Below are 12,537 nucleotides of genomic sequence, written 5' to 3'. Positions count from 1 at the left end.
ATGTGACTTAGCAGCAGCACACACGAGCGAGCAGCAGAGAGAAGGACGCTGGGAAGGGCCCTGCAGAGGACGGGGTGCGTCCTCCGGCAGAGTTGGACATTGGGGGGCTGAAGAGAGAGGTCAGGGCTCCACCCAGCTGAGGGCTCCACCCAGCTGAAGCCCCTGGGATATCAGGAGGAAAGCAGGCCGAACTTCAGGGACACCGGGTCCTGAGGGGAGGAGGGAGAAGTTGCTGGCGAGGTGGGGGGTGGTGTTGTGGAGGGAGGTCAGCAGCTTCCAGGGAGACAGTGCCCAGCGGAGGGGGCAGGTTGAGGGCTGATGGTTAGACATGCAGGTGAAGGGAGAGAGAGCAGGAGGAGCCACCAGAGAGAGCAAGACAGAGTCACAGGATGAGGCTCGGGACAGCAGAAGCGGGTGGGGACAGCAGCTGGGCACACGTCGCCGGTCGGGCCCAGGTTCTGTGCGCACGGGGCTCTGCTTGCCCCAGGCTGCTCCCGCAGCAGCACGGACGAAGCTGGAGCAGGTCCCAGCCCAGGGAGGGAGGAGGCAGAAGAGGAGGCAGCAGCTTCCCTGTGATCAGGTGGGCTCTGTGGTTCTGTGGGCTCATCTCGCCCATCTGCCCTGCCTCCCTGCAACCTTGGCAGACGACACCCTCTCCAGGCTTCAGTTCACGTATCAGCTAGTCATGCCACGTAACAAGTGGCCACAAGTTTAGCAGCATAAAGCACACCTATGTATCAGCTCACAGTTCTGTAGGTTGGAAGTCCCGGTGGGCTCAACTGGGCTCTCACAAGGTCGAAATCAAGGCATCGGCCAAGCTGGGACCTTCTCCAGGAGCTCTGGGAGCACCAGACGTCGCCGCGCCTTCCTGGCATTCCCGGTGCCCATCCCCGGCCCTGGCATGCCGCTGGTTGCAGGGGGATTTCAACTTTGGAATGCCTTTGCCATTGTCTTAGGGCCAGACCCAGCCAAACCCCTCCCAGGGCCAATCCAGACTCTCATTCAGGCTCCACGTGGTCCTGAGCAGCCAAAGGGCACAGCCTCACCCTTTAATCCCCCAAACACAAGGCTCTGTCTGAAGGTGGGGTCTGCAGGGGCCCAGAAGGTTCTAGGAGGGGCATCGTGGGAGCTGAAGGGCTTTGACCTGCCTGAACCAGAGAGGGGTGTTCTGGCACCTTGTCTCCCTGAAGCTGCAGGGACACAGGCGACAAACAATAAGACCATAAATCTGCTATGCAACATGCTCCAAGGTGAGAAATACTGTGGAAAAAGAGATAGCAGGATCGGGGTTTGGAGAGTGAGGTCAGAGGTTAGACCTGAGCAGGATCAGGGTTTGGAGAGTGAGGTCAGAGGTTAGACCTGAGCAGGATCGGGGTTTGGAGAGTGAGGTCAGAGGTTAGACCTGAGCAGGATCGGGGTTTGGGGAGTGAGGTCAGGGGTCAGGCCTGAGCAGGATCGGGGTTTGGGGAGTGAGGTCAGGGGTCAGGCCTTAAGTCAGCGTTGCTCAGCTAGTGGCCATTCTGCCCCCACGGACACTGGGCAGTGTCTGGGGCATTTTTGATTGTCCCACTGGGAGGGGCTGGTGCCAGTGGCATCTGGTGTGTGGAGGCCAGAATGCTGATGCTGCTGAATGTCCCGGAGTGTGCAGGACAGACCCTGTGATGGAGGCTCTTCACCAAAAGGTCTGCAGAGCCCTAGCTGGTCTGGCTCAGTGGATAGAGCATTGGCCTGCAGACTGAAGGGTCCCGGGTTCGATTCCAGTCAAGGGCACATGCCCGGGTTGCAGGCTTGATCCCTATTGGGTGTGTAGAGGAGGCAGCCAATCGGTGATTCTCATCATTGATGTTTCTATCTCTCCCTCTCCCTTCCTCTCTGAAATCAATAAAAATATATGTATATATATTTTAAAAAGGTCTGCAGAATGAGGTGGGGGAGGGGAGGATCATTGGGCTATAAACTCTGGGACACCATGAGTTCATGGGCGACTGCTGCCTGTGCACTAGGAGTCCTGGTGCTAATAATTCTGTAACTGGAGGAGGCATAAACCTGGGGTTCAGCCTTGAGGGAACCCCGTGACCCTAGGGGAGGGGCCACCTAGAAACCCTCTAAGGGATTTTCCCTTTGTTTATTTTTTAAATTTTTCTCCTGATCAATCCAGTGTATTTTTTAAATCTTTATTGGTTGATATGGGTATTACAGGTGTCCCCCTATTTCCCCCCATTGCCCCCTCCACCCCAGGCCCTTTGCCACCATATTGTCTGTGTCCATAGGTAATGCATATATGCATATAATTTTTTGGTTATTCTCTTCCCACCCACCCCCTTCCCTCTGAGATTCCTCAGTCTGTTCCATGTTTCCCAGCCTCTGGTTCTGTTTTATTCACCAGTTTATTTTGTTCATTAGACTCCTTGTTGGTTTATTTTCATTTTTTGATTCAATTATTGATAGATATGTATTTATTCCTATTTTATTGTTCATATTTTTAATATATTTTTATTGATTTCAGAGAGAAAGGGAGAGGAAGATATAGAAACATCAGTGATGAGAGAGAATCATCGATCGGCTGCCTCCTGCATTTCCCCTACTGGGGATTAAGCCTGCAACCTGGGCATGTGCCCTTGACCAGAATCAAACCCAGGACCCTTTAGTTCCCAGGCAGATGCTATATCCACTGAGCCAAACCAGCTAGGGCTTCATATTTTTTACCTTCTTCTCCTCCTCCTCCTTCTTTCTCCTCCTCCTCCTCCTCTTCTTAAAGAATACCCTTAAACATTTCATGTAATACTGGTTTGGTGGTGATGAACTCCTTTAGCTTTTTCTTGTCTGGGAAGCTCTTTATCTGACCTTCAATTCTAAATGATGACTTTGCTGGGTAGAATAATCTTGGTTGTAGGTCCTTGCTATTCATCACTTTGAATATTTCTTGCCACTCCCTTCTGCCCTGCAAAGTTTCTGTTGAGAAATCAGCTGACGGTCGTATTGGTGCTCCCTTGTAGGTAACTAACTGCTTTTCTCTTGTTGCTTCTAAGATTCTTTCTTTGTCTTTAACCCTTGATATTTGAATTATGAGGTGTCTTGGTATAGGCCTCTTTGGGTTCCTCTTGTTTGGGACTCTCTGAGCTTTCTGGACTTGTAAGTCTATTTCTTTTACCAGGTAGGGGAAATTTTCTGTCATTATTTCTTCAAATAAGTTTTCAATGTCTTGCTCTCTCTCTTCTCCTTCTGGCACCCCCATAATGTGATTGTTGGTACACTTGAAGTTGTTCCAGAGGCTCTTTATACTACCTTCATATTTTTGGATTATTTTTTCTTTTTGTTCTTGTGGTTGGGTGTTTTTTGCTTTCTCATATTCCAAATTGTTGATTTGATTCTCAGAATCCTCTACTTTACTGTTGAATCCCTGAAATTATTCTTTATTTAGTTAGTGTATGCTTAATTTCTGACTTCCTTTTTCATGTCTTTGATGTTCTCACTAAGATTCTTGATAGTCTCACTAAGTCCCTTGAAGCTCTCATTAAGACCCTTGAGCAACTTAGAAACATTGTTTTGAACCCTGTATCTAGTAATTTGCTTGCTTTTATTTCATTTAGTTTTTTTTCTGGAGATTTCTTCTGTTTTTCATTTGTGACATGTTTCTTTGTCTCAGCATTTTTGGTGCTTCCCTGTGTTTGTTTCTATGTATTAGGTAGATCTCTTATGTCTCCTGGAATTGGTAGAATGGCCTTGTGTAGTAGGTGTCCTATAGGGCCCAGTGGCTTAGCCTCTCCAGTCACCAGAGCTGGGCACTGTAGGTATGTATGTCCCTGTGTGGGCTGTGTGCACCACCTTGTTATAGTTGAGTCTGGATTGCTGTTGGCGTCACTGGGAGGAATTAACCTCTAGGCCAAGTGGCTGTGAGGACCACCTGTGTCTACAGTGGAAGAGCTGCTATTCAGGTGACACCCCTATGGAGCAGGACTTGCTTCAGTGGGGCTTTGGTGCTCATTGAGTCTGCCCCTGGAGTGTGTCACTTGTGGATGTATAGAGCTGTAACCTGGTATGGCCTGAAGCTGTGCACCGGCTCTGGGGCCTCCTGGGAGGTGCAAAGTCAGCCACTGCCTGGGGCCACCCCTTAGGAGCTACAGAGGGATCTGCAGATGCTGCTACTTGAATTGGGCTTGGAAGTGCCCAAGTGAGGCCCAGCTGTGAAGCAAAGCAGGCTGGGCCTCTTATTGATAGGTTTGGGGCATGCTGACACCAGCTGCAGCTTGTTTGAGAGGTTTTAGGGAAGTCTGAAGCCTGAGCCAGGACAGGCCATTCATATGGAAAATTGGATGAGGTAGGGTCTCCAGGGCAGAGGGAACAGTGTGGGCCATGCTGATGGAAACTCAGATATGGCTGCCAGTCAGTTCTGTGTGGGGGAGGTCTCAGCATAGGAACAATGACCCCTGTGAGCACCCCCCTGTCTGGGAGAAAGCCACCCCCCGAGTTTCTGCTCCGATGCCAGACAATTTCGTTCCTCCCCCTATGTCCCTGGATTCAGAGGGATTGAGTCCGAGTAAGTCCATGTGCCAGCCCTTTAAGAGATACTGCTGGGAACCCAGCAGCCTCCGTGTCACTCAGCCACAGTCCCTGCTAGTTTTTACAGCTCGAAGTTATGGGGACTTCTCTTCCCAGCTCTGGAACCCTGGGCTGGGGGTCTGGTGTGGGACTGGGACCCCTTGCTCCTCACGGGAGGCCTCTGCAGCCTAGATATCCCTCCCGATGTAAAAAACACCACGTGAGTGTCGGACCAGCCCATTCCGCGCCTCCACCCCTCCCACCAGTCTCCATGTGCTTTCTTCTTTACTTCCCTAGTTGTAGGACTTCCGTTCAGCCGGGTTTCAGGCGGTTCTGAATGATGGTGGTTCTGCATTTTAGCTGTAATTTTGATGTCGTTGTGGGAGGCGGCGAGTACCAGCGTTTACCTACACCACCATCTTGGCTCTTATCCGGATTTCCCCTTTGTTTAAATGTGAATGACAATCCTGAAGGCCAAGCTTCCCAGCGAATGGAAGCAGGATTCACTGGTTCTCAACCGGGGCGATCTTGTCCCCCCAGGGGACAACTTGGCAATGTCTGGGGACACGTTTGGTTGTCAGGACTTGGGAAAGGAGGTGCTCCTGGCATCTAGTGGGTGCTGCTCATCATCCCACAGTGCACAGGGCCGCCCCACAGTCACTGACCCCACAATCACACGTGGGGGTGGACAGTGCTGACTGAGGCCCAGGAGCCCTGTCCTGACTCCCTTGTGTCTTAGCGCAAGTGGCTATCCTCCTATATAATAAAGAGGTGATATGCAAATTGATCCTCACACCATAACACCGTCACAAGATGGCGGCACACACAGCGGGGGCAGGGCCAGCGGCCGCTCCTCGCGGCTTCCACCGGGGTTTCCACAGCCCCGCATGCACGCCGCAGGGGCAGGGCCTGGTGGCCACTCCGCGCGGCCCGGAGGCGGGGCATTAGGGCGGCACTCCAGGACTTGGGGCCGTCCCGCGGCGCGCCGGCCACACGGGGCAGGGCTCCGGGACTCAGGGTGATCCCATGGCGCAGGGTGGGGGATGGGGAGCGGGGGGGGGGTCCCAGGTTTTGTGCGACTTCGCACGACAGGTCACTAGTAACAAAATAACAGCGACTGGGGGGCTTAAACAGCAGGAATTTATTTTCTCACATTTCTGGAGCCTGAAGGTCCAAGAGCAAGGTGCAGCCAGGCAGTTTCTCCTGAGGCCTCTCTCCTCGGCGTGCAGATGGCCAGCCACCTGCGTGCTGTGCCCCTCCATGGCCTTTCCTCGGTGTGTGCACACCCCCAGGTCCCTCCCTCTTATAGGACACCAGTCCTCTTAGGACCTCATGTAACTTTATGTCCTTAAAGGCCCCATCTCCAAACACATTCACATAGGGGCTGAGGGCTGCAGCATGGATGTTGGAGGGACACAGTTCCATCCCTATAGCAGGCGTCTTCTCTCTCTCCTCTAGAAACAGGAGCTCTCTACAGTCAGGAGAGGGTGACTTCTAACAGGAAATGGCACCTTCTCTTCTTTACCTTCCCATGTGTCTGCGAAGGAGCCATGGAGACCCCGGACACCTCACTTAGCTAGAGACAGGAGACATAGCCACGAATTCCACCTGTTTCCCAGGAGGGAAGAAACACTGCCGTAGGGTGCTGGTGCTGAGGCTCTTGAGAGTCCAGCCACAGGGGATTGTCCCACGTTTCTCCCACAATAGTCCTGACGTCCCAACTGCTGTAGGGACACATATTAGCTTCACACCACCCCCTGCGGCCCCACCCCAGTGACCACAGCCCCCTCCCTGCAGCACCCATGGTAAAGAAAGACCAGACCGTGGAGCAGGCCCTCTAGTGGGTGAGAGATGAAACAACAACTTGACACAATAAATACAAAGAAAGAAAAAGACAGAGAAGGTGATGGGGGCATGTCTTAAGTAGGAGGGTGGCTAGAAAGCTTCCCTGGTAAAGGGTTTGAGCAGGGGCCGGAAGGAAGAAGGGGGCCATGTAGAGAGAATAGTCCTGGCAGAAGACACAGCCCGAGCAGAGGCCCTGAAGGAGACTGCTCCTGGCATGTTGGAGGGATAGTGAGAAGGTCGATGTGGTTGAAACAGTGAGCGAAGGCGGATTGTGTAGGACCCTGTGAACTTGGACCATCACCCTGACGGAGGTAGAGCGGCGGAGGGCTCTGAGCAGAGGAGCCACCTGCTGACTCAGGTGCTCAGGGTGCCGTTCGGCGGCTGTAGGAGGGAGAGGAAGACCTGGGCAGAGGCGAGGGCGCTGGTCCAGGCAGCTCCTCTTCCCATCACCTCCAGAGTCACGTGGGCGAAGATGAGTGGAAGTTCCGGAGAATGCCTGGCAGATGTCTGTGCTCTGACCCACACCTGCTGAGAGGGAGAAGCTGGGCCAGGTGTCAGAGGCAGTGCTAGGAAAAGGAGGCGTGGGGAAGGCTGGGAGCGGGGAGGCCCACGGGGAGTGCAGGCAAAGCGGAGTGTGAGCTCTGCCCGCACAGGGCAGCTGTTCAGCCTGGATGGTTGTTAAAACACTGAAGTGCTTTTCTGATGACCGGGAGCCGGCCCCTGCCCTTCCCCCAGATCTCCTAGACCTCCTCCCACAGTCCAGCAGCTACAAAGTGAAAGTTTGGCCAGAACAGAGGGGGAGGGAAGGAGGAGGTACAGGTGCATAAAGGGGCCCCGTCCACAGTGAGCAGGGGCCTTGGGACCCATGCTCCAGCTCTGCTATCAGTGTCCCTTTCATGCCTGCCAGTAAGTGTTTGGAACACGCCCCTGTGACCTCTTGTTGATGTGTGCCCTCTGGTGGCCGTGGGGAGTAAGGGCGGAGCGGGGAGACCTGAGAGGAGGATACTGCCCTGGTTAAGGTGGGAGGTTGTGGGGCCCAGAAAGTGTTCAGGGTTGAAGGCTCTGAAAGGGAAGTAGGAGCAGAGGCCAAGCTGGTGTATTATTCAGGATGGACAAGAATGTGCTGCCGTAACAAACAGCCCCGCAGTCTCACACCGACACAGGTTTGCTTCCCACTCCCATTCGTGGGTCTTTCCTGGCTTGGCAAGGGAACTCTGTTCATCAGTCACTTAGGGGCCAGGCCTGAGAAAGCCACTGTCCCTCATGTCACCAGCCATCGTGACAGAACAAAAGAGAACCCAGACGGGTCATTCACTGGCCATTAAATGCCCAAAGTGACACCTCACTCGGCTCACACCTCATTGGCAAGAACTCATCACATGGCCCCAGCCAATCACGGGGTCCAGTACGGGCCACACTACCATGTACTCAGGCAGGAACTGCTGGGAGCAGGGATCGCTGACAGAGCCTTAATGACCACCTGGCAGGGGAGAGGAGCTTGGTTGAGGGAGAAACCTCTATCAGAGCTGCTCTGTGGCTTCGCAGCCTCCCTGGGGCTTCCCCAGGCCTCGCCACAGACCGATGCTGCTGTGGTAACAGTCCTATGGCCCACACTGTCCTAAGGCTGCACGCATATTAACTACTTTAATCATCAGACAACTCAGTGAGGCCCTGGCCACTGTGCCTCAGTTGGTGGGCATTGTCCCAGGCACCAGAAGGTTGCCAGTTCGATTCAAGGGTAGGGCACATGCCTGGGTTATAGGTTCAACCTCCCATGGGGTGCAGGGTTGCAGGAGGCAGCCAATCAATGTTACTCCCTCACATTAATGTTTCTCCCTCTCTCTCTCTCTCTCTCTCTCTCTCTCTCTCTCTAAAAATCAAGGATAATATTATTTTTAAACTCAGTGAGGCAGGAACAATTGCTATCATCCCCATTTCGCAAATGGGGAGAATGAGGCACAGAGCAGCGGACTAACACCTAATGCAGTTGGAGTCAGGTTTTGACCGGGGCCACCCAGCCCCTGTCGATGCTGAACTATCCCCCCACGCAGCTTCTCCACAGCCCTGACCCTGCCAAGGACCAGAGCCCCATGGTCATGTCCCCCTGGGCCCGCTGCACTGGGCACTGGGACCCGTGGGAGCCAGGACTCCAGAGCACTGGGTAGGCAGGAGCTGCTGGCTCGGTGACGGGCCTCGAGGCCAGCAGGTGCTCAGGCAGGCAGGCGACCAGGCCTCTCTGTGCCCGCATTGCAGGAGGGGCCGACAAACAGCAGATGGACGCCGAGCTACGGAAAGAGATGATGGCCATCTGGCCCAACCTGTCCCAGAAAACACTGGACCTGCTGGTTACGCCTCATAAGTGTAAGAGCCCAGACCGGCCTGGCCCCGGGCCCAACCCAACAGGACAGGGGGGAGGGAAGGAGGAGGCACGGAGGACGGGTGCATCAGGGGCCCCGTCCGCAGTGAGCTTGCTCTGTGCCCCCAGCCACGGACCTGACAGTGGGGAAGATCTACGCGGCCATGATGATCATGGAGTACTACCGGCAGAGCAAAGCCAAGAAGCTGCAGGCCATGCGTGAGGAGCAGGTATGGCTCAGGCCCTGACAGCTCTCCCCGCGGACATTCCTCCCTCTGGGGTCACCCAGGCTGGGAGACTGTACCTTCCTTGTCACCATGAGGACCGTCCAGAACAGTGGGGTGTAGCCACGCCCCAGGGCAGGTCATTGGAAAGTAAGGCATAACCTGGGTTAATTCATCTGCTCCACCAACACTTACTGGGCGCCTCCCGTTGTCAGGCACTGTTCTCAGCCCTAAGGGTGCAGCTGTGAGCAAAACAGACCAGAAGCCCTGTTGTGGAAATGCCAATAACGACAAAATGACTAAATGAGATCGCGTAGCAGAACATAAGCACCGTGGGAAAGAGTGCCTGGGGGAGAGGGGTACAACTTTAAATGGGTGGTCAGGGGAGGCCTCCCTGAGGAGGTGACTTCTGAGCAAAGACTTCAAGGAAGAGAAAAGAGAGTGAGCCACGCAGACACCTGGGGGAAGAACATTCTGGGCGGAGGGAACAGCCACTGCAAAGACCCTGAGGCAGGACTGTGAGTTTGAGTTTTGGAAACAGCAAGGTCTTAGGCGCAACAGAGCAAGCAAGAGGGGCAGCAGGAGGAGACAGGTGATAATTATGCAGGACCTTGGGGGCCGGGCGGACAACTTTGACTTTTGCTCTGAGTAAGGGGGCTCCTCCCGGGAAGTGACCTCTCACAGGGGTTGATGTGCACCCTCTGGTGGCCGTGGGGCGTAAGGGCTGGAGCGGGGAGACTGAGAGCAGGATACTGCACTGGTTAAGGTGGGAGATTATGGGGCTGGACCTGGGTGGTGGCCGTGGAGATGTAAGAAATGACCCCATTCTGGATGGATTTGGAAGAAAGAGGCTAGTAGGCTACTGATGGATCAGACCCTCCACAGCCTCCCTCACCCCCCACCTATCCCTAACACACACACGCACACGCACACGCACACACACTCTGCACACGCTGCTCTCTGCCTCCCCAGAACCGGACACCTCTCATGTTCCAGCGCATGGAGCCCCCGTCACCAACGCAGGAGGGGCAGAACGCCCTCCCCTCCACCCAGCTGGACCCCGGAGGAGGCCTGTAAGTGTCACTCTGGCTAGGAGAAGGGATGGAAGGGCAGGGAGTGCCCGTCCCAGGTACAGAAGCCCCTGGAGTGCCCACTGCCTGTGTCTCCCGTGCAGGATGGCTCATGAAAGTGGCATCAAGGAGAGCCCTTCCTGGGTGACCCAGCGAGCCCAGGAGATGTTCCAGAAGACGGGCACATGGAGCCCGGAGCGAGGGCCCCCTACCGACATGCCCAACAGCCAGCCCAACTCTCAGGTGCCTCTGTCCTCTCGCTGCCCCACTGCTCACGGCCTGGGCAGTCCAGGAGGGTGGGGCCCGGGCCTGCAGCTCCACGCACACCGGGCTGCCCCTGGGTACGTGTGCCCAGCCCCAGGGCTCACCCAGCCTTGCCATCTGCCCTGCAGTCTGTGGAGATGCGAGAGATGGGCCGAGATGGCTACTCAGACAGTGAGCGCTACCTCCCCACGGAAGGCCAGGCCCGGGCGGCCTCCATGCCCCGCCTCCCAGCAGAGAACCAGGTGAGCGCTTTCACCCACCCCCCTGAGGGGGGCCTGGGCCCCAGAGGCCCTGCCTCCTGAAGCCCAAGGCACCTCCTTCCTTCCGGGACGCAGGCCCCGTCCTCTGAGCTCCTCCTAATGGAGGGCAGAGAGAAAGGGGCTCCCCTGGGCAGGGTGCAGTAGCCACTGCCAAGTGGTTTGTCTCTGCCCTGTTTGGGGGTGCTGAGGCGGGAGGATGTGGAGGACACGTGGGGGTGTGGGAGGTGATGTGTGAGACTGCAATCAAGCATGCACACACGTGCACACAGGCATGCCCACACATGCACACATGCACATACACATATGTGTGTTTTCATACACATGCACTCGCTTGCACAAGTAGGTCTGCTTTCAGAAACCTGGCAGGTCCTAGGACGTGGTGGCAGAGTCTGGGGAAGGCCCGGGACAGCTTGGGTTCGTCCTGTCTGGTCTCCGTGGGGGCTGCGGGAAGGGGCAGGGCCGTGTGCCTGATGTGTGTCTGTGTGGCTGCTTACCAGCTGCAGGGCCCTGGGAAGGAGGAGGGTATGCGGGTCCCAATGCCCCGGGCCCATGGGGACTGAAGCCAGAAGCATGGCTGGCTGTCCACCGGGCCCAGGAGGTGGGGCAGCATGTCTGACCGCAGGGCTGCCGTGTGCTGTGCCGGCTCATCTGCACGGGGTGGAAGGCTGCGCTGTGCCTGGCAGGGCCGGGGTCTCCCAGGGGCCTGGCCTCTGGCTGTGGGCACCTGAGTGGGAAGCACCCAGACTGCATGTGGCTGCCCAGCCCTATCCTGCCAGCCTCTGCCCCCCAGGACTTAGCTGCTGGGCCCTGGGAGAGGGTTGAGACAAACCCAGCTGATGGCCACCTCCCCAAACCATCCCCCACCCCCAGCTTTGAGTGTCAGCCGGAGCCAGGGCTGGAGGCATTGCATGAGGCAGAGCCGGGGGCCAGGGGCCTGTGGCTACACCATCCCATCTGTCCATCTCTTGCCTCTGCCATCTGTCTGTCTGTGGTGTCTCCTGTCTGTCTCCTCTGTGCCCCTGGGGGGACTGCTGGCTGGGCCAGGGTTATCAGTTCCCAGGGCCTTTAACCCCTCTCTCCCTCCCTCCATTCTCCCCCTCACTCCTCAGGTCTATGCACCACCTCTCGCTCCCCCTCTTGGCTTTTATATTTATTTTCTTCTTTCTGTTTTTTCTGTGTGCACCATCCCGTGGGGCTGTGACAGAGGAGAAGGGGCCGGCCACGTGGGAATAACCTCAGTGTATGTACCGCCCGCCCGTCTGCCACCAGCTGGGCTCTGGCCCCCTCTTCCCGCCCACCCCCCCTCGGGGGAGTCCTGTCCTTTCGGACTCCATCCTTTCTTCGCAGACAACACCCCCTCCCTCCCTGTGGAGCCCTATCCTCCTGTGTTCTGTTCTCTGTGTGCCCATGTGCCCTGTGGGGTGGCCCTTCTTCACCCCTCTTCCCCTTCCCCTCCTCCACCCCTTTCTCTTCAGAGCCCCGCATTCCAAGAATCCTCAACGATGCCCCCACACCTGGCCCACTCTTTCATTTCCCTGCCCACCCCTGACCCTCTGGTCTTGCAGCCCTGTGTCCCTTAAAACCCCTGCCTCGGGCATGCCCCCAGCCACTCAGCTGGGCTGGACTCTAGGGGATGTCCCCCGGCTCCTCTTCCTCTCCTCTCCCAGCTGCAGAGAACCAAGGGTGGGGGACAGAGAGGGGGGGCTTAACCCCAGTGGGGGGTGCAGCACCCACAGGTTCCCAGCTGCAGGCTGAGGATGAGAAGGCAGGTCTCCCAGGACCTGAGTGTCAGGGCAGCCCCTCCGGTGGGCAGGAAAGCCCAGACCCCACTGGCCAAAGGGGTCAGTGATTGGGGTGCTGGGTGCCTGGCCCTGAACCTGTAGGACTCACAGCCTCCAAGAGAGCAGGCAGGGGTGAGCAGGGCATGCTGCCCAGTGCCCGGTTCCCAGGTTTGCACTCGGGGTGAGCACAGCTCTTCT

General features: G+C 56.3%; 1 protein-coding gene across 1 annotated transcript in view; it reads left to right on the top strand.

Annotated features, from left to right (window-relative positions):
- Positions 1-12,537, top strand: part of CACNA1A (calcium voltage-gated channel subunit alpha1 A) — a gene marked incomplete at its 3' end in the record, with an annotated part of 209,672 nt that overhangs the window by 195,853 nt on the left and 1,282 nt on the right. Inside the window, 6 exon segments of the mRNA XM_023763966.1 lie at positions 8,550-8,745; positions 8,870-8,970; positions 9,937-10,037; positions 10,139-10,277; positions 10,427-10,540; positions 11,763-11,798. Coding sequence (XP_023619734.1) covers positions 8,550-8,745; positions 8,870-8,970; positions 9,937-10,037; positions 10,139-10,277; positions 10,427-10,540; positions 11,763-11,798 — 687 coding nt within the window.

The sequence above is a fragment of the Myotis lucifugus genome, unplaced genomic scaffold, assembly GCF_000147115.1.
Source record: "Myotis lucifugus unplaced genomic scaffold, Myoluc2.0 scaffold_310, whole genome shotgun sequence".
Taxonomy (NCBI): domain Eukaryota; kingdom Metazoa; phylum Chordata; class Mammalia; order Chiroptera; family Vespertilionidae; genus Myotis; species Myotis lucifugus.
Note: the sequence above shows the minus strand (reverse complement) of the source record. Positions and strands in the feature narration are given on the sequence as shown.